We start from the raw sequence: 17,770 nt of genomic DNA, 5'->3' as shown, positions 1-17,770 counted from the left end.
CCAAATTTGATCTTGACCTCTTCTTAAATCCACATAAGAAGATATTTGAGTTTTTACCCCAAATAAGATGAATACAAGCGTAGAGATGAAACTCACACTGAATCAACCTATTTTGAAAGAAATTTTCTCACTCAAAAATGATTTTCAACTCAAACCCATAAAATTTTCAGTCAAACCAAACACCCCAAAAACAGGTAATAGAATATGAAGCTCAAGGGAGGCCACCTATCTCTCTCAGCCCACCCTTCCTCTTATAGAAATAGAGCTTACATATTAGGGTTTTAAAACCCATTAAACGGCTGAGATTTGTTTGGAAAATAATGAAGATTCGTAGTGTGATCGAAGTCTGATCACAAGACTGAAAAAATCTGGGTTCAACAAAAACTGTTACCCTTCAGTTTTATGTTGTGGTTGAGTACTACTTGATAATAGTGAGTGGTAGCATTTATGGAGGACCATCACATGATGGTCCAAATGAGAAGTAGCTAGATATGATACTAAAAATTGATGTAAGGTAATCAAGTAAAAGTTAGCGAGTTGGATCGAAACAGGTTCTGACTTTCTGTACGTAGCTGCATTTAGAAATGAAGGTTTTACAGGCAAAGATGTTTCAGACACTTCTTCACCAAACCCATGTATAAAAGGAACAGATTGAACCGAAAGCTACTTCATTATGGTTTTGTCGAGAGTTTCTTTTCTTGAGAAGTTCTATATAGGCTTTCTGTTACTTGTGACCTAAGTGCTTCAAATCAATCAATTTGCTTTTCGTGCCAGAATGAAAGCATTGATTATACTAGAAGTTCATGTTCAAGTTTAAAGTAAAGTAATTATGTGAAGACTGCTAAATTGTTTAAGGCATTTTTTTGTTATCAAATCTAATTCCCTTTATTTCCCTCCATTTTTTTTTCTCAGATTCTGAGTTCATGAAATTACAGTTACATGGAATTTGGCCCACAGGAAATCTCTTTTAGAAAATCTTATCTGGTTTACTTCACAATTTTTGTTTAGATGTGAAAATTAAGAACAATTGCATGCTGTTGATCAAGACATCCATGTTTAGCAATTCATCCTCTCATTGAATAAATGTAAATGTTCCATTTATTTAAAAGTTTGCGAATCTTAAGTAGATGGCAAACAGATCAATAAGGTCCAATAACAGAACAAATTAATTGCTAGTATATACTGAAAGAGAACTCAAGGGTATAAAATAAAAACAAAATGATCCAAACTGCAAAGCATCATGGCCATGGCAAGGTCCTTATTGTTGAACTGGCTGTCTTTCTTTGATATTAGTAGTCGTTGTACCCCCAAAAGATCTTCCTGTTCCTTCTGATATCAATTATTCATTCTATCTATCCTATAATCTGCACGGAAAACAGAGGAATGTTAAATACTGTATGAATGATGAAAATGGGAAATGTGGTCTGTATTATATATACTTACATGAAACTAGAAGATGCAATTCATTTAGTAATATGGTGGAGGAGGTGAAGGAGAGGAAGGGGGTGGTGACTTGTGGTAGTAGACTGGTGGTTGGGGTGATGGCGAAGGTAGTGGTGGGGATTTGTAGAGGTATGGTGGAAGAGGAGATGGAGATGGAGGAGGTGAGGACTTGTAATAGGATGGAGAAGGTGGTGGTGGTGATTTGTAGTAGTAAGGAGGAGGTGGGGAAGGAGATGGTAGAGGTGGGGACTTATAGTAATAAGGAGGTTGAGGAGATGTTGATGGAGGAGGAGGTAATTTATAGTCGTAGTGAGGAGGGGGTGATGGTGAAGGTAGTGGTGGTGACTTGTAGTAATACCACGGAGGAAGAGATGGAGATGGAGCCAGAGGTGACAGCGGTGGTAGTGATTTATAGTAATAAGGAGGCAGTGATGATGGAAAAGGTGGGAGCGGTGGCAGTGATTTATAGTAATAAGGAGGTAGTGATGATGGAAAAGGTGGGAGCGGTGGCTGTGATTTATAGTAATAAGGAGGTAGTGATGATGGAAAAGGTGGGGATGCAAAAGTATTAGGATTGTGAGGAGTGTGAGGCTCGTCTTCAGCAGCTACATTAGCAGCAATCAAGCACAAAGCCAAGGCACAAATCAGGCGAGGCCAAAAATTGGCCATTTCCGGAACACCAGACTACAACTCAAGAACTTCTGTTTCTTAGAAATCAGAAGGGATTTTGTGAATGATGCTTCAAGCTAGAGGCTCAGAGTTTATATAGTCATCCTTTCCATAATTCTTTCATTTGTTTAATTAATAGTCGTTGAAGCCTCCAATCTTTAACAAGTCTACAACTAAATGGTATTCCCCTATTTTCTATGTGTTACCTGCACATCTGTCCATGAAAAGTCAAGAAGAATAGTAAGCATATATACAAGAGTGCATTTCAGTTTTGGTAGTTGGGAGCCTAGAAGCTTCCCCATATATTATGTCAAATGTGACTGCCATCTTTAAGAATTTACAATGGAAAACTCAACATAAAATATTACTATGAAGCATAAATATTTTATGATCATTTCATGTCTACCAAGCAAAAAGCTAGGGCTATTAGATCTTCTACCATAACTTCCTGTTTTTCGAAAATTTGTCATACATTGAAACCTTTTTCAAAACAACAAAAAGATTTAATATTACAAATAATTTACGGGTATTAATTAGGAAGGTAATGCACTAATAAACCTAAAAGCAATGCCAATTGTTCTAGAAATGCATCGTTGTCTTTCAATAACTTCTTAAGCTATCTATTTAATATTATAGGATGACTAGGTCCATGAATGAGATCATCATATGCATTTTCAATAACAAGTAATGGACCCTTTTTTTTCCATTGGATCTGAGTAACGATGAAAGTTCTTTAGCAAAAGGAAAGAAACATCATTAATCTCTTAAATTTCTTCTTCATGCATGTTGCTAGATAAAGGATTGATGGGGCATGCAATAAAGGGAGACTATTTAAAGAGATTTTGTAATAACTACTTTGGAATTGGGAGTTGTAGAAAGTGGAAGAGAAAATGTTCAAGGAATAATTCATTCCTCAAATCTTCATCCATTCCTTTGTATAGGGTTTTGCCTTTAAATATCAACAAAACTGCTCAAGGTGTCTTTGATAGTTATTTTAGAAAGTATTTTTAACCTTTATAATACTTAAAATAAAATAAAAACTGTTAAGTGTCAAAAATATTAAAAAACACATTCTAAAATCACTACTAAACGGACTCTTAAAAGTTCATATGAAATTAATCAAATTAGATAAGGACACGTTCTAACCTGTGGACATATATGTAGAACTAAGGTCTTAGAACCGGTGATGATGAGATTGCAATCACAACTCACAACCAAATATCATACATGCTTGAAAGAAACAAATTGGAAGGAAATTTATTTCAATATGAATTATAAAGTGTTTTTGTGGTTAATATAAAAAATAATGACACTACATGCAACTTACATACGTACTTGCTTTATATGCTAACGACATTATTTATATGCTAGATATTAGCTAGACACCATCAATCAGGTTTATATATATATATACCTACATTTTATTTTTTGTGCCCTAGTTTATTTATTTATATCATTATACTTTGATCTCATTTATTTATTTCTTCATTCAACAACATAAATTTCATTATGCACGTTCGATGATCCGGATTTAGAGTTCAATAGATATCACTAGGGTAGCTTAGGATTTTCTTACCTAAAATTACTATAAGAAGTACTCAAAGAAAAAGAAAATGAATGATCTAAAAGTGGATCCCTTGCAACACTTCAAGGAGTCGAGATTTGTACTTGGTTGGGCTTGGAATTCTAATAATCCTAGTTGGCTGGGCACTTGGCTTTCTAATAATTCTAGTTGTCGCATTAACGGAAACTGTATGTAACTCAACAGTATGGACAATTGAAATGTTTATGGAGTATTGTTAATCAAAGCTGCCATGGGAAAATCTTTTGTTTGAAGCCCTTCACTGAAATATTCAATAAATATAGCTAGCGCCACTTTCCTTAGAAATAATTCCCCCCAATACCTTAAATGGTATGCTTAATTTCTTATTCACTTTACACACCTATTCATCTTAATTACGAAATGCACCCACTTTCTTTTTTTATTTTTATTTTTTCTTTTAACTCATTTTTTTTAAATTTTGGTATTAATCAAATATTAATTTTAATTTTTTTTAATTATTTTAAAAAATTATCATATCAGTTAAGGAATTTAATGCATTAGCTCTCACTTGATTTGAAATATGTTTGTCTAATGATAGAACTTGAAAATTATATAGTTATACGCACTTAAAAAAATTGGCCAAGCCATTGTTGACCGGTTTTGTTCCAACAAATTCTAGTATTAATTGGCTTGAATCAAGTTCGAAATGATTTTTAAAATTTATTAAACTTATTAAGGAATCCAATGCATCAAATTGGATTTAGAAGACGATACATCTCAAAGCAAAATAATAGGGAAAGGTATAATAAATCACAAATTCAATGTTATAAATATAAAAAATTAAACTGAAATAATCTCAAATGACAAAAATTAAAAAGATTCTATAGATAAGGAAATAAAAGCAATAATGAAACATAATACATTGAAATTGAAATCCTTTCCAAAAGGGAAAAAGGCAATTGAAGGAAAATGGGTAAACAATGAGTCAAATCCTATTTTCCGAAAACAACCAAAGGTTTAGAAAACAATAATAAATAAATAAATAAAATAAAATAAATAAGATCTCCTTTAAGACTAAATGATTCCATCGAATTGAGTATGATTGTATGTGTGATAGCATCAATTGTACTAAGAATATCAATGGCCTTTTGGCAACCACCTTCAAAATATAAAGGGGAAAAATGTGCAAAGAAGAATGTAAAAGGAGAAATATTAGAGAGACACAAAGCAAGATTAGTGGTTAAGGGTTACAAGCATCAACTTGTAAACAACAAATTAGCAATTGCACAATCAAAAAATCCAATTTTATATGTTTGAAACAAGATATCAATACAAAATATCATTTTATTAGAGAGTGCATAATGAAGAAGAAAGTATAATTAAATTTGCAAAATCTCAAGATTAAATTGCAAATATTTTTACCAAACCTCTCAAGTTTAAAAATTTTAGAAAGTTAAGTATGTTATTTGGAGTTACAAATAAATTTGAAGGGGGATATTGGAAAGTTAAACTTGATTTAGAAAGTTTCCAAAAAATAGAACTAGATTTAGTCTCCACAATTCAAAGATAATATTTTATTTTCAATGGTTGTTTATATTTGAGTAGTCAAGTTCTAGAAGGTTAATTTCTATATTTTGTCATTAGAATTTTCTATTTTGTTAAGTGTAAATATCTATAAATAAGATTTTATGTAATATTTGAATAAGAAAGTGTGAAGATGAATCTCACCTATGGACAACAGCTAAAGGGGGCTAAATAGATGTTTTTTAAAACAACTTAAGATGGTATCTCACAAATGCTTACAAATCCCTTATTTTTCTAAAATGTTTTGGTTTGTTTTTTTAATCTTATTAACAAAAAAACAAATCATAAGTAATAATGGATGCATCAACACTCTCTCAATAAGTGAGTCAATGCAAATCACGTACAAATGAATCAACACTTCTCAGCTATAATGTATAAGACATTATATGCATCAACACAAATCCCATTTTCGTATGTCCCTTTACTTTAATATCAAAAACTGAAATATACCATATTCTATCAAAGCTTCAATGGTTTAATTTAAGCTCATATCTCAATTAAACAACAAAATAATTCAATAGAAATATCATAAGCTAATGAAAAACTAATTAAAAGATAAGGTAGAATAGAGATATAAGGGAAGCAGCCTAAAATCATGCCTATCATTCAATTCTATATTCTGTCATATAGTTGTATATTGTAATAGTAGCATAGATTTAGCCTTACAGTTTCTAAATTTGAATCATATAGTTGTATATTGTAACAGTAGCATCCTTATCGTGTATATGTTTCCTAAACTAGCTTCTCAATCACTCTATAAAACAGAGTTTCCATCAATAAAATGAGTTGGAAATTCTTCATTTAAACTACGACAATATTTGTTTCTCTATATGGTATCAGAGCACTGATATTAAACGAGCCATCGATCCAAGTTATCACCATGCCTTCCTCCTCTGATCAAACTCCAAACTTTAATCTCAATACTCAACCTCCATCTACAGCCGATAAACCCCTAATTGCTCTCAATATCATAACCCAAATCAATGAAAAATTAACTCCTTCCACATTTTCTCAATGGTGTGCTCAATTTGAAGCACTCCTTATTGGTTACGATTTACTCGACTGTGTCGAAGGCACCCTTTTGTGCCCCTCCTCTATTGCTACTCCTACTGATGAGCTGCACAAAACCCACTGGGTCCGACAGGATAAACTTATCTTGAGTGCTATTCTAGCCTCCACATCTTCTTCAATCACACCACTCATTGCTACATCATAGACTTCCCATGAAGCTTGGAAAAAATTAAAAACTCTATATGCTACCTGATCAAGAACACATGTTATGCAGTTAAAGGAGGAACTCACCTTAATCCAGTGAGGAGATCGGTCGATTATAGAATACCTCCATGCTCTGAAGTCTCTGGCTGATGAAATAACCATTATTGATCATTCAATTTCGGATGATGACCTAACCCTTTATGTGTTGAATGGCTTAGATCTAGATTTTTGGGAGATTGTTGTGCCTATTCGAGCTCAAGAATCATCACTGGCTTTTGAGGAGTTGCATGATCTTTTGGTTGGACACAAGGCATACTTACGGTGCATAGGACCTACGATGCAGAACCTGGTTGCTTCTGCAAATTTCACTAAGACGACGAAACAGTCTTAGCAATGAGGGAGTCACCCGTGGTCTTTCAAGCAAACTGGCTCTCACCGTGGGCCTCGAGGTTCTCAACTAGGCCGCAGCTCAAATGGAGCCCAACGTGATGGACGTCGCTCCAACAATAACTCTGGGCGACCCAACAACTCCAATTGGTGTTACCAACCCAAATGTCAAATTTATGACCAATTGGGCCACACTGCAAAGTTCTGTCCTCAACTCTAATCACAGAATGCCTCCATCAATTGTGTTGCAACCTCTACTAGCAAAGACAAAAACTGGTTACTTGATTCAGCCGTTTCTCATAATATCACGGGTGATCTTTCCAACTTATCTATTCACTCCGAATATGATGGAACTGACAAAGTAATTCGTGGTAATGGTTCAGGTTTGGCTGTCTCACACATTGATTTTTTGGATTTGTACTCCCTTCATCGAACTTTTACATTGCATGATACTCTTTGTGTTCCAAATCTTTGCAGAAATTTAATTTCCGTTCATCATCTCACCAAACAAAACAATGTCTTTGTTGAATTTCACCATTTTCATTTTCTTGTGAAGGACAAGATCACGAGGGCGATCTTACTAAGAGAAGCATGTAACAATGGCATCTACACTTTTCCGACATCAATGGTGGCATAAAAAAATATTGCTAATGTGCATGAACACAGATGGATGGCACAAGCGTCTTAGGATTCCTTCTACTAAAATTGCCCATCATCTTGTCAAGAAATTTTCTCTTCCTATGTCCTTGAACAAAAAGTTAATCTTCATTATGTTCTTCATGTTCTATTAATAAAGCACATCAAGAACCATTTTGTGTCACTAGTCTCCAAAGTCATGAGCCACTTGACCTTATTTACACGGATGTGTGGGGTCCCCCTAGTTATACTGGAATTGATGGATCACGATATTACCTTATTTTTGTTGATCATTATACAAAATATATATGATTTTATCCAATGGTCACAAAATCGAATGTTTCTAATATTTTCCCGCATTTCAAAAAGTTTGTTGAAACTCGTTTTTAAAAATCTATTAAAACACTTTACTTCGAAAATGGTGGTGAGTTTATCGCTTTAAAATCTTATTTATTACTTCATGGCATAACTCACTACACCACTGCTCCACACACTCAACAACAAAATGGTGTTTCTGAATGTCGTCACTGTCATCTCGTTGAAATGAACCTTACACTTCTTCATGATACAAATCTTGCTTTCTCATATTGGCCCTATGCTTTTCAAACAGTTTCTTATCTCATAAACAGACAACTAATGCCTCTCCTCCAAGAAAAAAAAAAACCTTTTGAAGCCCTTTTTGGTCAACCACCCAATTACTTGAAATTAAAAAAATTTGGATGCATTTGTTAGCCCATCACACGGGCCTATAATTCAAATAAAATGCAGCCCAAATCCAAAGTCTGCATTTTTCTCGGGTATTCACCAACCCAAAACGCATACAAGTGTTTTGAACCTCAAACAAAAAAATTCTTTCTCTCACGGCATGTGTTATTTGATGAAAATCTAACACATTCTAGTCTATCCCAAACTACACCTTCCATAAGAACCCAACCCACTCGAGAATCTCACAACTTTTTTCCTTTTTTCTTCTTCGATTCTCAGCAGATTGTCGTGTCTCCATCACAGTTTTCCGGTGCACTCATCTCATCGTTGTCTCCGGAAGGTCTGCCTACCATTGTTGCGTCATCCTCAGGTGATTTCAGACCCTCTGCTCATTCTTTGATGATTGCTTGCAAACCCTAGATCACAACACCACCCACTCGAATTTTCCTTTACATGACACTCGGACTGGTTCTTCTTTAAATTTGCAATCACGCTCTCATGATCAGCATCTAGGTCTAGCTAATACTTCCAATTTTCCAACCCCTACCGAAACCAATAATCTTCCCTAACGCACTCATACCATGACCATAAGATCAATGAACCAAATCTTCAAACCCAAACAACTCCACACCGTGTCAAAATATCCTCTCTCCTTGACCATTGAACCAACTAGTGTGAGCCAAGCCATTTCTCAACCTCACTGGCGTGAGGTCATGTCTAATGAGCTTACTGCTCTAATGAAACATGGGACTTGGGACATAGTTTTACCACCTTCAAATTGTAAACCCGTGGGTTGTAAGTGGGTATTTTGAGTAAAACGAAAAGCTGATGGGTCAGTGGACAGATTCAAAGCCTGTCTAATTGCTAAGGGCTATAATCAACGTCTTGGTGTTGATTACAAAGACACTTTTAGTCTTGTCATCAAACCAACAACTATTAGATTTGTCCTATCTATTGTAGTCATGAATGGATGGGTTTTGAGGCAACTGGATATCAACAATGCTTTTCTAAATGGTGAATTATCTGAAACTATGTTTATGGCACAACCCCCAGGGTTCAAAGATTTGTCCAAACCTAATCATGTTTGCAAGTTAAAAAAAAATGCCATCTATGGGCTTAAATAAGCCCCGCGAGCTTGGTACACAACGCTCAAAAACGCCATTCTTCAGTTGGGTTTTCATAATTCCAAAGCGGATTCCTCTCTCTTCATTTACAACCATAGTTCCAATCTTTATTATTTCCTGGTTTATGTTGATGATCTTGTCATTACAGGGAATGATTTCATACTTATGGCCACTATTATTAAGCAGCTGGGTGACATGTTTTCTTTCAAAGATATGGGTTCTCTTCATTTTTTCTTAGGAATTGAAGTAATTCCTACTCGTGCAGGATTATTCCTCTCACAACATAAATATGTTCATGAACTTTTTGCCCACACCAATATGAGTAGTGCAAAAGATGTCTCCATACCTCTCTCTACCACTCAATCTCTTCAACTGGTTGATGGCATTGTTGCTGTGGACAGCTCAGAGTTCCGTAGAATCATTGGCAGCCTTCAATACCTTTCTTTGACGCATCTAGATATCTCATTTATAGTCAACAAACTCTCGCAATTTATGCACAAGCCAACTACAAATCATTAGACAGCAACCAAATGACTCCTTCGATACTTAAAACAAACCATTTTTTTATGGTATTCAGATCAACAGAGCTGGAACTCCAGTATTAAGAACATACTCAGATGTAGATTGGGTTAGAAATGTGGACGACTGCATGTCCACCTTTGCTTATATCAGTTTTTTGGGATCTAACCAAATTTCTTGGAGCTTAAAGAAGCAAAGAGCAGTTGCAAGATCCTCAACAGAAGTTGAATACTGGGACTAGCAACTGCAGCTTCCGAGACAATGTGGATGTCTACTCTCTTCAAATAACTAGCATTTCCAATCAAAGAATCTCCTCAGTTGTTATGTGACAACCTTGGAGCCACACATCTCAATTTTAACTCGGTCAATCATTTGCGCATGAAACACATTCAAATTGACCTTCACTTTGTGCGTGACTTAGTGCAAAAAGGAAGCATCCAAGTCAACCATGTACATACTCAAGACCAATTAGCTTATCTGTTAACAAAGTCGTTGTCCAAACAACACACAGAATTGTTATGCAACAACATTGTCCTTGCCGATGGAAGCCCTATCTTACAGGGACGTATAAGGGAAGCATCCTAAAATCATGCCTATCATTCAATTCTATATTCTGTCATATAGTTGCATATTGTAACAGTAGCATAGATTTAGCCTTACCATTTCTAAATTTGAATCATATAGTTGTATATTGTAACAGTAGCATCCTTACCATGTATAGGTTTCCTAAACTAGCTTCTCAATCACTCTATATAACAGAGTTTCCATCAATAAAATGAGTGGGAAATTCTTCATTGAAACTACGACAATATTTGTTTCTCTATAAGAGAAACGATGACACCAATATTTTAGCATGGAAACCTAAAAAGGGAGAAAAAACCATAGACCTCGAGCAATCAAATCATTCACCATGAAGAAAATTAACTAAGTACAAGGATTTACCAAACCCAAACCTTCAATCCTCTCTTGGTCCACTTGCCTAAAATCTTAAGACTTTAGCAACCCACTTTCTTCTTCTAGAACACACTTCAAATCCATACCAAGTTTGATCTTAACCTCTTCTTAAATCCACATAAGAAGATATTTGAGTTTTTACCCCAAATAAGATGAATATAAGCGTAGAGATGAAACTCACACTGAATCAACCTATTTTGAAAGAAATTTTTTCACTTAAAAATGAATTTCAACTCAAACCCATAAAATTTTCATTCAAACCAAACACCTCAAAAACAAGTAAAAGAATATGAAGCTCAAGAGAGGCCACCTATCTCTTTCAGCCCACCCTTCCTCTTATAGAAATAGAGCTTAAATATTAGGGTTTTAAAACCCATTAAACGGATGAGATTTGTTTGGAAAATAATGAAGATTCATAGGGTGATCGAAACCTGATCACAAGACTGAAAAAATCTGGGTTCAACAAAAACTGTTACCCTTCAGTTTTATGTTGCGGTTATGTTGTGGTTGAGTACTACTCGATAATAGTGAGTGGTATCATTTATGGAGGACCATCACATGATGGTCCAAATGAGAAGTATATATGATACTAAAAATTGATGTGAGGTAATGTCACGTCCCAAGACCCATTCCAAGGGCGTGAAGGTCATTTCACACCTCAAACCCGAAGGCTTAAAGTGTAACCTGACCCAAACAATTACCTTGTAACTGGAAGTTACCAATTACCAAATACCTGTTTAGAGTAGCGGAACAAAATTCTAAAATCTTCAAAACTTAACTTTAAAACTAAGCATCCATCAACCAAAATCCATTTTCCAAATAGATTGCAAACTTAAACAATTCAAGTGCTAACAAAAAATTTCATAATCTCCAAATCTCAACTTCAAACTATCAAAAAAAATTTAAAAGTTCAATATCTAAATAGCTTCCAAAAACCAAATATTTTGAATTTACCTATTTTCAACATATTTATGAAAAGTTCAAAAATTTTCATAATCCCTTAAGCCACATATAACAATATATTTCAATATATTTATTTACTCATTTATTTATTTTTTTTCAAAAAAAATCATTACTTAGATCTATTCATCTAAGAAATTTTGAATTTACCTATTTTCAACAATAGAACAATCTATATTCCTAATTTCAATATTTTGACCTAAAAGTTTTAAATAGGTTAACCCTAGCCTAAATCAAAATCTTCTAGATAATTTTTTTTTTTCTTCAAAAACTTAAGATTTCCCAATTTTTAACAATAAAAACATCAATAATCCTAAATTTCCAATATTTTGATATTAAAATGAATTAAAAAAATAAACAAACCCTAATCTAAATTTAAAAAAATTCAAAGAATAGCTAGCGTGTTCAGAACTAACTAATGAATATAATATATTAATTTAGTTTAGAATCTTACCTAGAAAAAAAAAACCCAAATTTCAACTCTAAATCTCTAACCCTTGAGCCCTACGAACTCCAATTCTCTACTTCTGGTTGATATGGTTTTTTGAATGAAGAAGATAAGAGGAAAAATCCAATTTGAATGAAGAAGATAAGAACCATTTTGTGTCACTAGTCTCCAAAGTCATGAGCCACTTGACCTTATTTACACGGATGTGTGGGGTCCCCCTAGTTATACTGGAATTGATGGATCACGATATTACCTTATTTTTGTTGATCATTATACAAAATATATATGATTTTATCCAATGGTCACAAAATCGAATGTTTCTAATATTTTCCCGCATTTCAAAAAGTTTGTTGAAACTCGTTTTTAAAAATCTATTAAAACACTTTACTTCGAAAATGGTGGTGAGTTTATCGCTTTAAAATCTTATTTATTACTTCATGGCATAACTCACTACACCACTGCTCCACACACTCAACAACAAAATGGTGTCTCTAAACGTCGTCACTGTCATTTCGTTGAAACGAACCTTACACTTCTTCATGATGCAAATCTTGCTTTCTCATATTGGCCCTATGCTTTTCAAACAGCTTCTTATCTCATAAACAAACAACCAATGCCTCTCCTCCAAGAAAAAAAATACCTTTTGAAACCCTTTTTGGTCAACCACCCAATTACTTGCAATTAAAAAAAAAAAAAAATTGGGTGCATTTGTTACCCCCTCACACGGGCCTATAATTTAAATAAAATGCAGCTCAAATCCAAAGTCTGCATTTTTCTCGATTATTCACCAACGCATACAAGTGTTTTGAACCTCAAACAAAAAAATTCTTTCTCTCACGACATGTGTTATTTGATGAAAATCTAACACATTCCAGTCTATCACAAATTACGCCTTCTATAACAACCCAGCCCACTCAAGAATCTCATAGCTCTTTTCATCTTTTCTTCTTCAATGCTCAGCAGATTGTCGTGTCTCCATCGCAGTTGTCCGGCGCACCTATCTCATCGCTGTTTCTGGAAGGTCCACCTACCATTATTGCATCCTCCTTAGGTGATTTCGGACCTTCTGCTCATTTCCTTCATGATTTCTTGCAAACCCTAGATCGCAACACCACTCACTCGAATTTTCCTTTACATGACACTCAGACTGGTTCTTCTTTAAATTTGCAATCACAATCTCATGATTCTTCTCATGATCAACATCTAAGTCTAGCTAATACTCCCAATTTTCCAACCCCTACCGAAACCAATAATCCTCCCCAACGCACTCATACCATAACCACAAGATCAATGAACCAAATCTTTAAACCCAAACAACTCCACACTGTGTCAAAATATCCTCTTTCCTCGACCATTGAACTAACCAATGTGAGCCAAGCCATTTCTCAACCTCACTGGCGTGAGGCCATGTCTAATGAGCTTACTGCTCTAATGAAATATGAGACTTGGGACCTAGTTTTAGCACCTTCAAACTGTAAACTCGTGGGTATTTTGAGTAAAAAGAAAAGTTGATGGGTCAGTGGACAAATTCAAAGCCCGTCTAGTTGCTAAGGGTTATAATCAACATCCTGGTGTTGATTACAAAGACACTTTTAGCCCTGACAGCAAACCAACAACTATTAGAGTTGTCCTATCTATTATAGTCATGAATGGATGGGTTTTGAGGCAACTGGATATCAACAATGCTTTTCTAAATGGTGAATTATCTGAGACTGTGTTTATGGCACAACCCCCAAGGTTCGAAGATTTGTCCAAACCTAATCATGTTTGCAAGTTAAAAAATGCCATCTATGGGCTTAAATAAGCCCTACGAGCTTGGTACACAGCGCTAAAAAATGTCATTCTTCAACTGGGTTTTCACAATTCCAAAGCGGATTCCTCTTTCTTCATTTATAGCCATGGTTCCAATCTTTGTTATTTCCTGGTTTATGTTGATGATCTTGTTATTACAGGGAATAATTCCATACTTATGGCCACTATTATTAAGCAGCTAGGTGATATGTTTTCTCTCAAGGATATGGGTTCTCTTCATTTTTTCTTAGGAATTGAAGTAATTCCTACTCGGGCAGGATTATTCATCTCACAACATAAATATATTCATGAACTTTTAGCCCACACCAGTATGAGTAGTGCAAAAGATGTCTCCACACCTCTCTCTACCACTCAATCTCTTCAACCGATTGATGGCACTACTATTGTGGACAGCTCAGAGTTCTGTATAATCATTGTCATCCTTCAATACCTTTCTTTGACGCATCCAGATATCTCATTTGCAGTCAACAAACTCTCTCAATTTATGCATAAGTCGACTACAAATCACTAGATAGCAACCAAACGACTCATTCGATACTTAAAACAAACCATTTTTTATGGTACTCAGATCAACAAAGTTGGAACTCCAGAATAAGAACATACTCATATGCGGATTGGGCTGGGAATGTGGATGACTGCACGTCCACCTCTGCTTATATCAGTTTTTTGGGATCTAACCCCATTTCTTGGAGCTCAAAGAAGCAAAGAGCAGTTGCAAGATCCTCAACAGAAGTTGAATACTGGGTACTAGCAACTGCGGCTTTCGAGACAATGTGGATGTCTACTCTCTTCAAAGAACTAGCATTTCTAGTCAAAGAATCTCCCCAGTTGTTATGTGACAACCTTGGAGCCACACATCTCAGTTTTAACCCGGTCAATCATTCGGGCATGAAACACATTCAAATTGACCTTCACTTTGTGCGTGACTTAGTGCAAAAAAGAAGCATCCAAGTCGGCCATGTACATACTCAAGACTAATTACATGATCTGTTAATAAAGTCGTTGTCCAAACAACGCACAGAATTGTTACGCAACAACATTGTCCTTGCCGATGGAAGCCCTATCTTGTAGGGGTGTATAAGGAAAGCAACCTAAACTCATGCCTATCATTCAATTCTATATTTTGTCATATAGTTATATATTGTAATAGTAGCATAGATTTAGTTTTACCATTTCTAAATTTGAATCATATAGTTGTAACAGTAGCATCCTTACCGTGTATAAGTTTCCTAAACTAGCTTCTCAATCACTCTATATAACAGAGTTTCCATCAATAAAATGAGTGGGAAATTCTTCATTGAAACTACGGAAATATTTGCTTTTCTATAAGAGAAACGATGACACCAATATTTTAGCATGGAAAACCTACAAAGGGAGAAAAAACCATAGACCTCGAGCGATCAAATCATTCACCATGAAGAAAATTAACTAAGTACAAGGATTTACCTAACCCAAACCTTCAATCCTCTCCCAGTCCACTTGCCTAAAATCTTCAAACTTTAGCAACCCACTTTCTTCTTCTAGAACACACTTCAAATCCATACCAAGTTTGATTTTAACCTCTTCTTAAATCCACATAAGAAGATATTTGAGTTTTTACCCCAAATAAGATGAATACAAGCGTAGAAATGAAACTCACACTGAATCAACCTATTTTGAAAGAAATTTTCTCACTCAAAAATGATTTTCAACTCAAACCCATAAAATTTTCATTCAAACCAAATACCCCAAAAACAGGTAATAGAATATGAAGCTCAAGGGAGGCCACCTATCTCTCTCAACCCACCCTTCCTCTTATAGAAATAGAGCTTAAATATTAGGGTTTTAAAACCCATTAAACAGATGAGATTTGTTTGGAAAATAATGAAGATTCATAGTGTGATCGAAGCCTGATCACAAGACTGAAAAAATCTAGGTTCAACAAAAATTGTTACCCTTCAGTTTTATGTTGTGGTTGAGTACTACTCGATAATAGTGAGTGGTATCATTTATGGAGGACCATCACATGATGGTCCAAATGAGAAGTATATATGATACTAAAAATTGATGTGAGGTAATGTCACGCCCTAAGACCCACTCCAAGGGCATGACGGTCATTTCACACCTCAAACTTGAAAGCTTAAAGTGTAACTTGACCCAAACAATTATCTTGTAACTGGAAGTTACCAATTACCAAATACCTGTTCAGAGTAGCGGAACAAAATTCTAAAATCTTCAAAACTTAACTTTAAAACTAAGCATCCATCAACCAAAATCCATTTTCCAAAAAGATTGTAAACTCAAACAATTCAAGTGCTAACAAAAAATTTCATAATCTCCAAATCTCAACTTCAAACTATCAAAAAAAATTTTAAAGTTCAATATCTAAATAGCTTCCAAAAACCAAATAATCCAAATGAACATAAACTTATAAGCTAACATGTCTAAAAATAACATCCTAAGCAAAATCCTAATGATGACCATTGCCCAACCTAGCCATCACTCCTCGCCCAAACTAAAGGTACCTGAAAATTATCAACAAAAGGGAATGAGCTCAAAGCCCAATAAGGAACATTATTACAGTCCATGGATCAAATATTTCAAGTCACTAGCAAAATAGGAGATATTATAACTAATAATTTTCATAAACCTTTGAGTCAGTTTTGTCAATACATTCAAAACTTTTAATTGTACACTTTAATTTCTTATTTAAACATTTTCATATCAAATTCAGTCAAAACATTCAAATCATTTGTTTACTCTGGTCATCAAACATCAAATGGTGCCCAGTTAGGTGGGACTTTTCAAATAGGTGGCTAGCCTCAAATTGTTCCTTTAAGGTGGACGGAACCAAACACTACTAGTACTATTATATTCCGTTGACAAGGGCCAAACAAACCAGAGTCAAACACTTATTTCAATTATTCAAATTTGCAAAACATAATATCTCCACATTTCTCTGTTGTAAACAAAATATAAAGTTCTAACATACTTTTCGTGCAAAACATATTTGATCCATGCATAAAACGAATAATAACTCAAAAAGTTTTCAAATGATGTATATAAAAATTTGTTTCTATAAAAGAAAAAAAAAAACACAACTACATTAATTTCCCTTACCTCAAAAGAAGTCTTCAAAAACTTGGGAGAAAATAATTCTAGAAAATCTACTCTTCACCTAACAAAGTATAAGAAAAATAACCATTACTATTTATCTAAAATTATAGGTTTGACAATCCTAAAATTTTAGGTATTCAAATTAATGTTTTTAATTATGAAAGATAATTTAATCTATTTCTATTTTAGAAAAATTAATAAATTTCTAATTCATATAAAACTTAAATTTTATTTTCAATTTATTTCTTAGGACACAACATAATTTAATTAAACTACAATTTATTCTACTAATTAAATTTTATGTCACTTATTGACTTACACTCATCATTAGTATAATAATATTGATAACTTCTATTCTTTCACTTTCAATTTTTTTTTTTTCACTAAACATAAACTGTATCCCCAACAATTCTCCATTATTGCTAACATAATAATGTATATATATATATATATATATATATATATATATATATATATATTAACCACCAAACATCATCCATACACATCTTCTTTTATTATTAATATTACTATTTTTTTTTCTTTTCACCATTCTCCATCTTCCACAAGCACACATTCTTCTTTTTTTTTCTTTTCTTTTTTTTTAAATAAAAAAAAAAAAAAAAACTTCCTCCATTGCAAGTGTGTTCTTTTTTTTTCCCTAATATTTTCTAATCC

At 34.1% G+C, this 17,770-nt stretch overlaps 1 protein-coding gene across 1 annotated transcript; it reads right to left on the bottom strand.

The window, feature by feature from the left end:
• Positions 1 to 1,078: 1,078 nt before the first annotated feature.
• On the bottom strand, positions 1,079 to 2,161 carry LOC117916370 (extensin-like). The gene is made up of 2 exons (XM_034832331.1): positions 1,444 to 2,161; positions 1,079 to 1,364 (listed from the first exon to the last, which is right to left on the bottom strand). The coding sequence occupies exon 1, from the start codon at positions 2,110 to 2,112 to the stop codon at positions 1,468 to 1,470; it is 645 nt and encodes a 214-aa protein (XP_034688222.1). The 5' UTR covers positions 2,113 to 2,161; the 3' UTR covers positions 1,079 to 1,364; positions 1,444 to 1,467.
• Positions 2,162 to 17,770: the final 15,609 nt, after the last annotated feature.

This window comes from Vitis riparia, chromosome 6 (assembly GCF_004353265.1).
Source record: "Vitis riparia cultivar Riparia Gloire de Montpellier isolate 1030 chromosome 6, EGFV_Vit.rip_1.0, whole genome shotgun sequence".
In the NCBI taxonomy this organism is placed as follows: domain Eukaryota; kingdom Viridiplantae; phylum Streptophyta; class Magnoliopsida; order Vitales; family Vitaceae; genus Vitis; species Vitis riparia.
The sequence above is the reverse complement of the archived record's forward strand: the minus strand, read 5'-3'. Positions and strand labels throughout refer to the sequence as shown.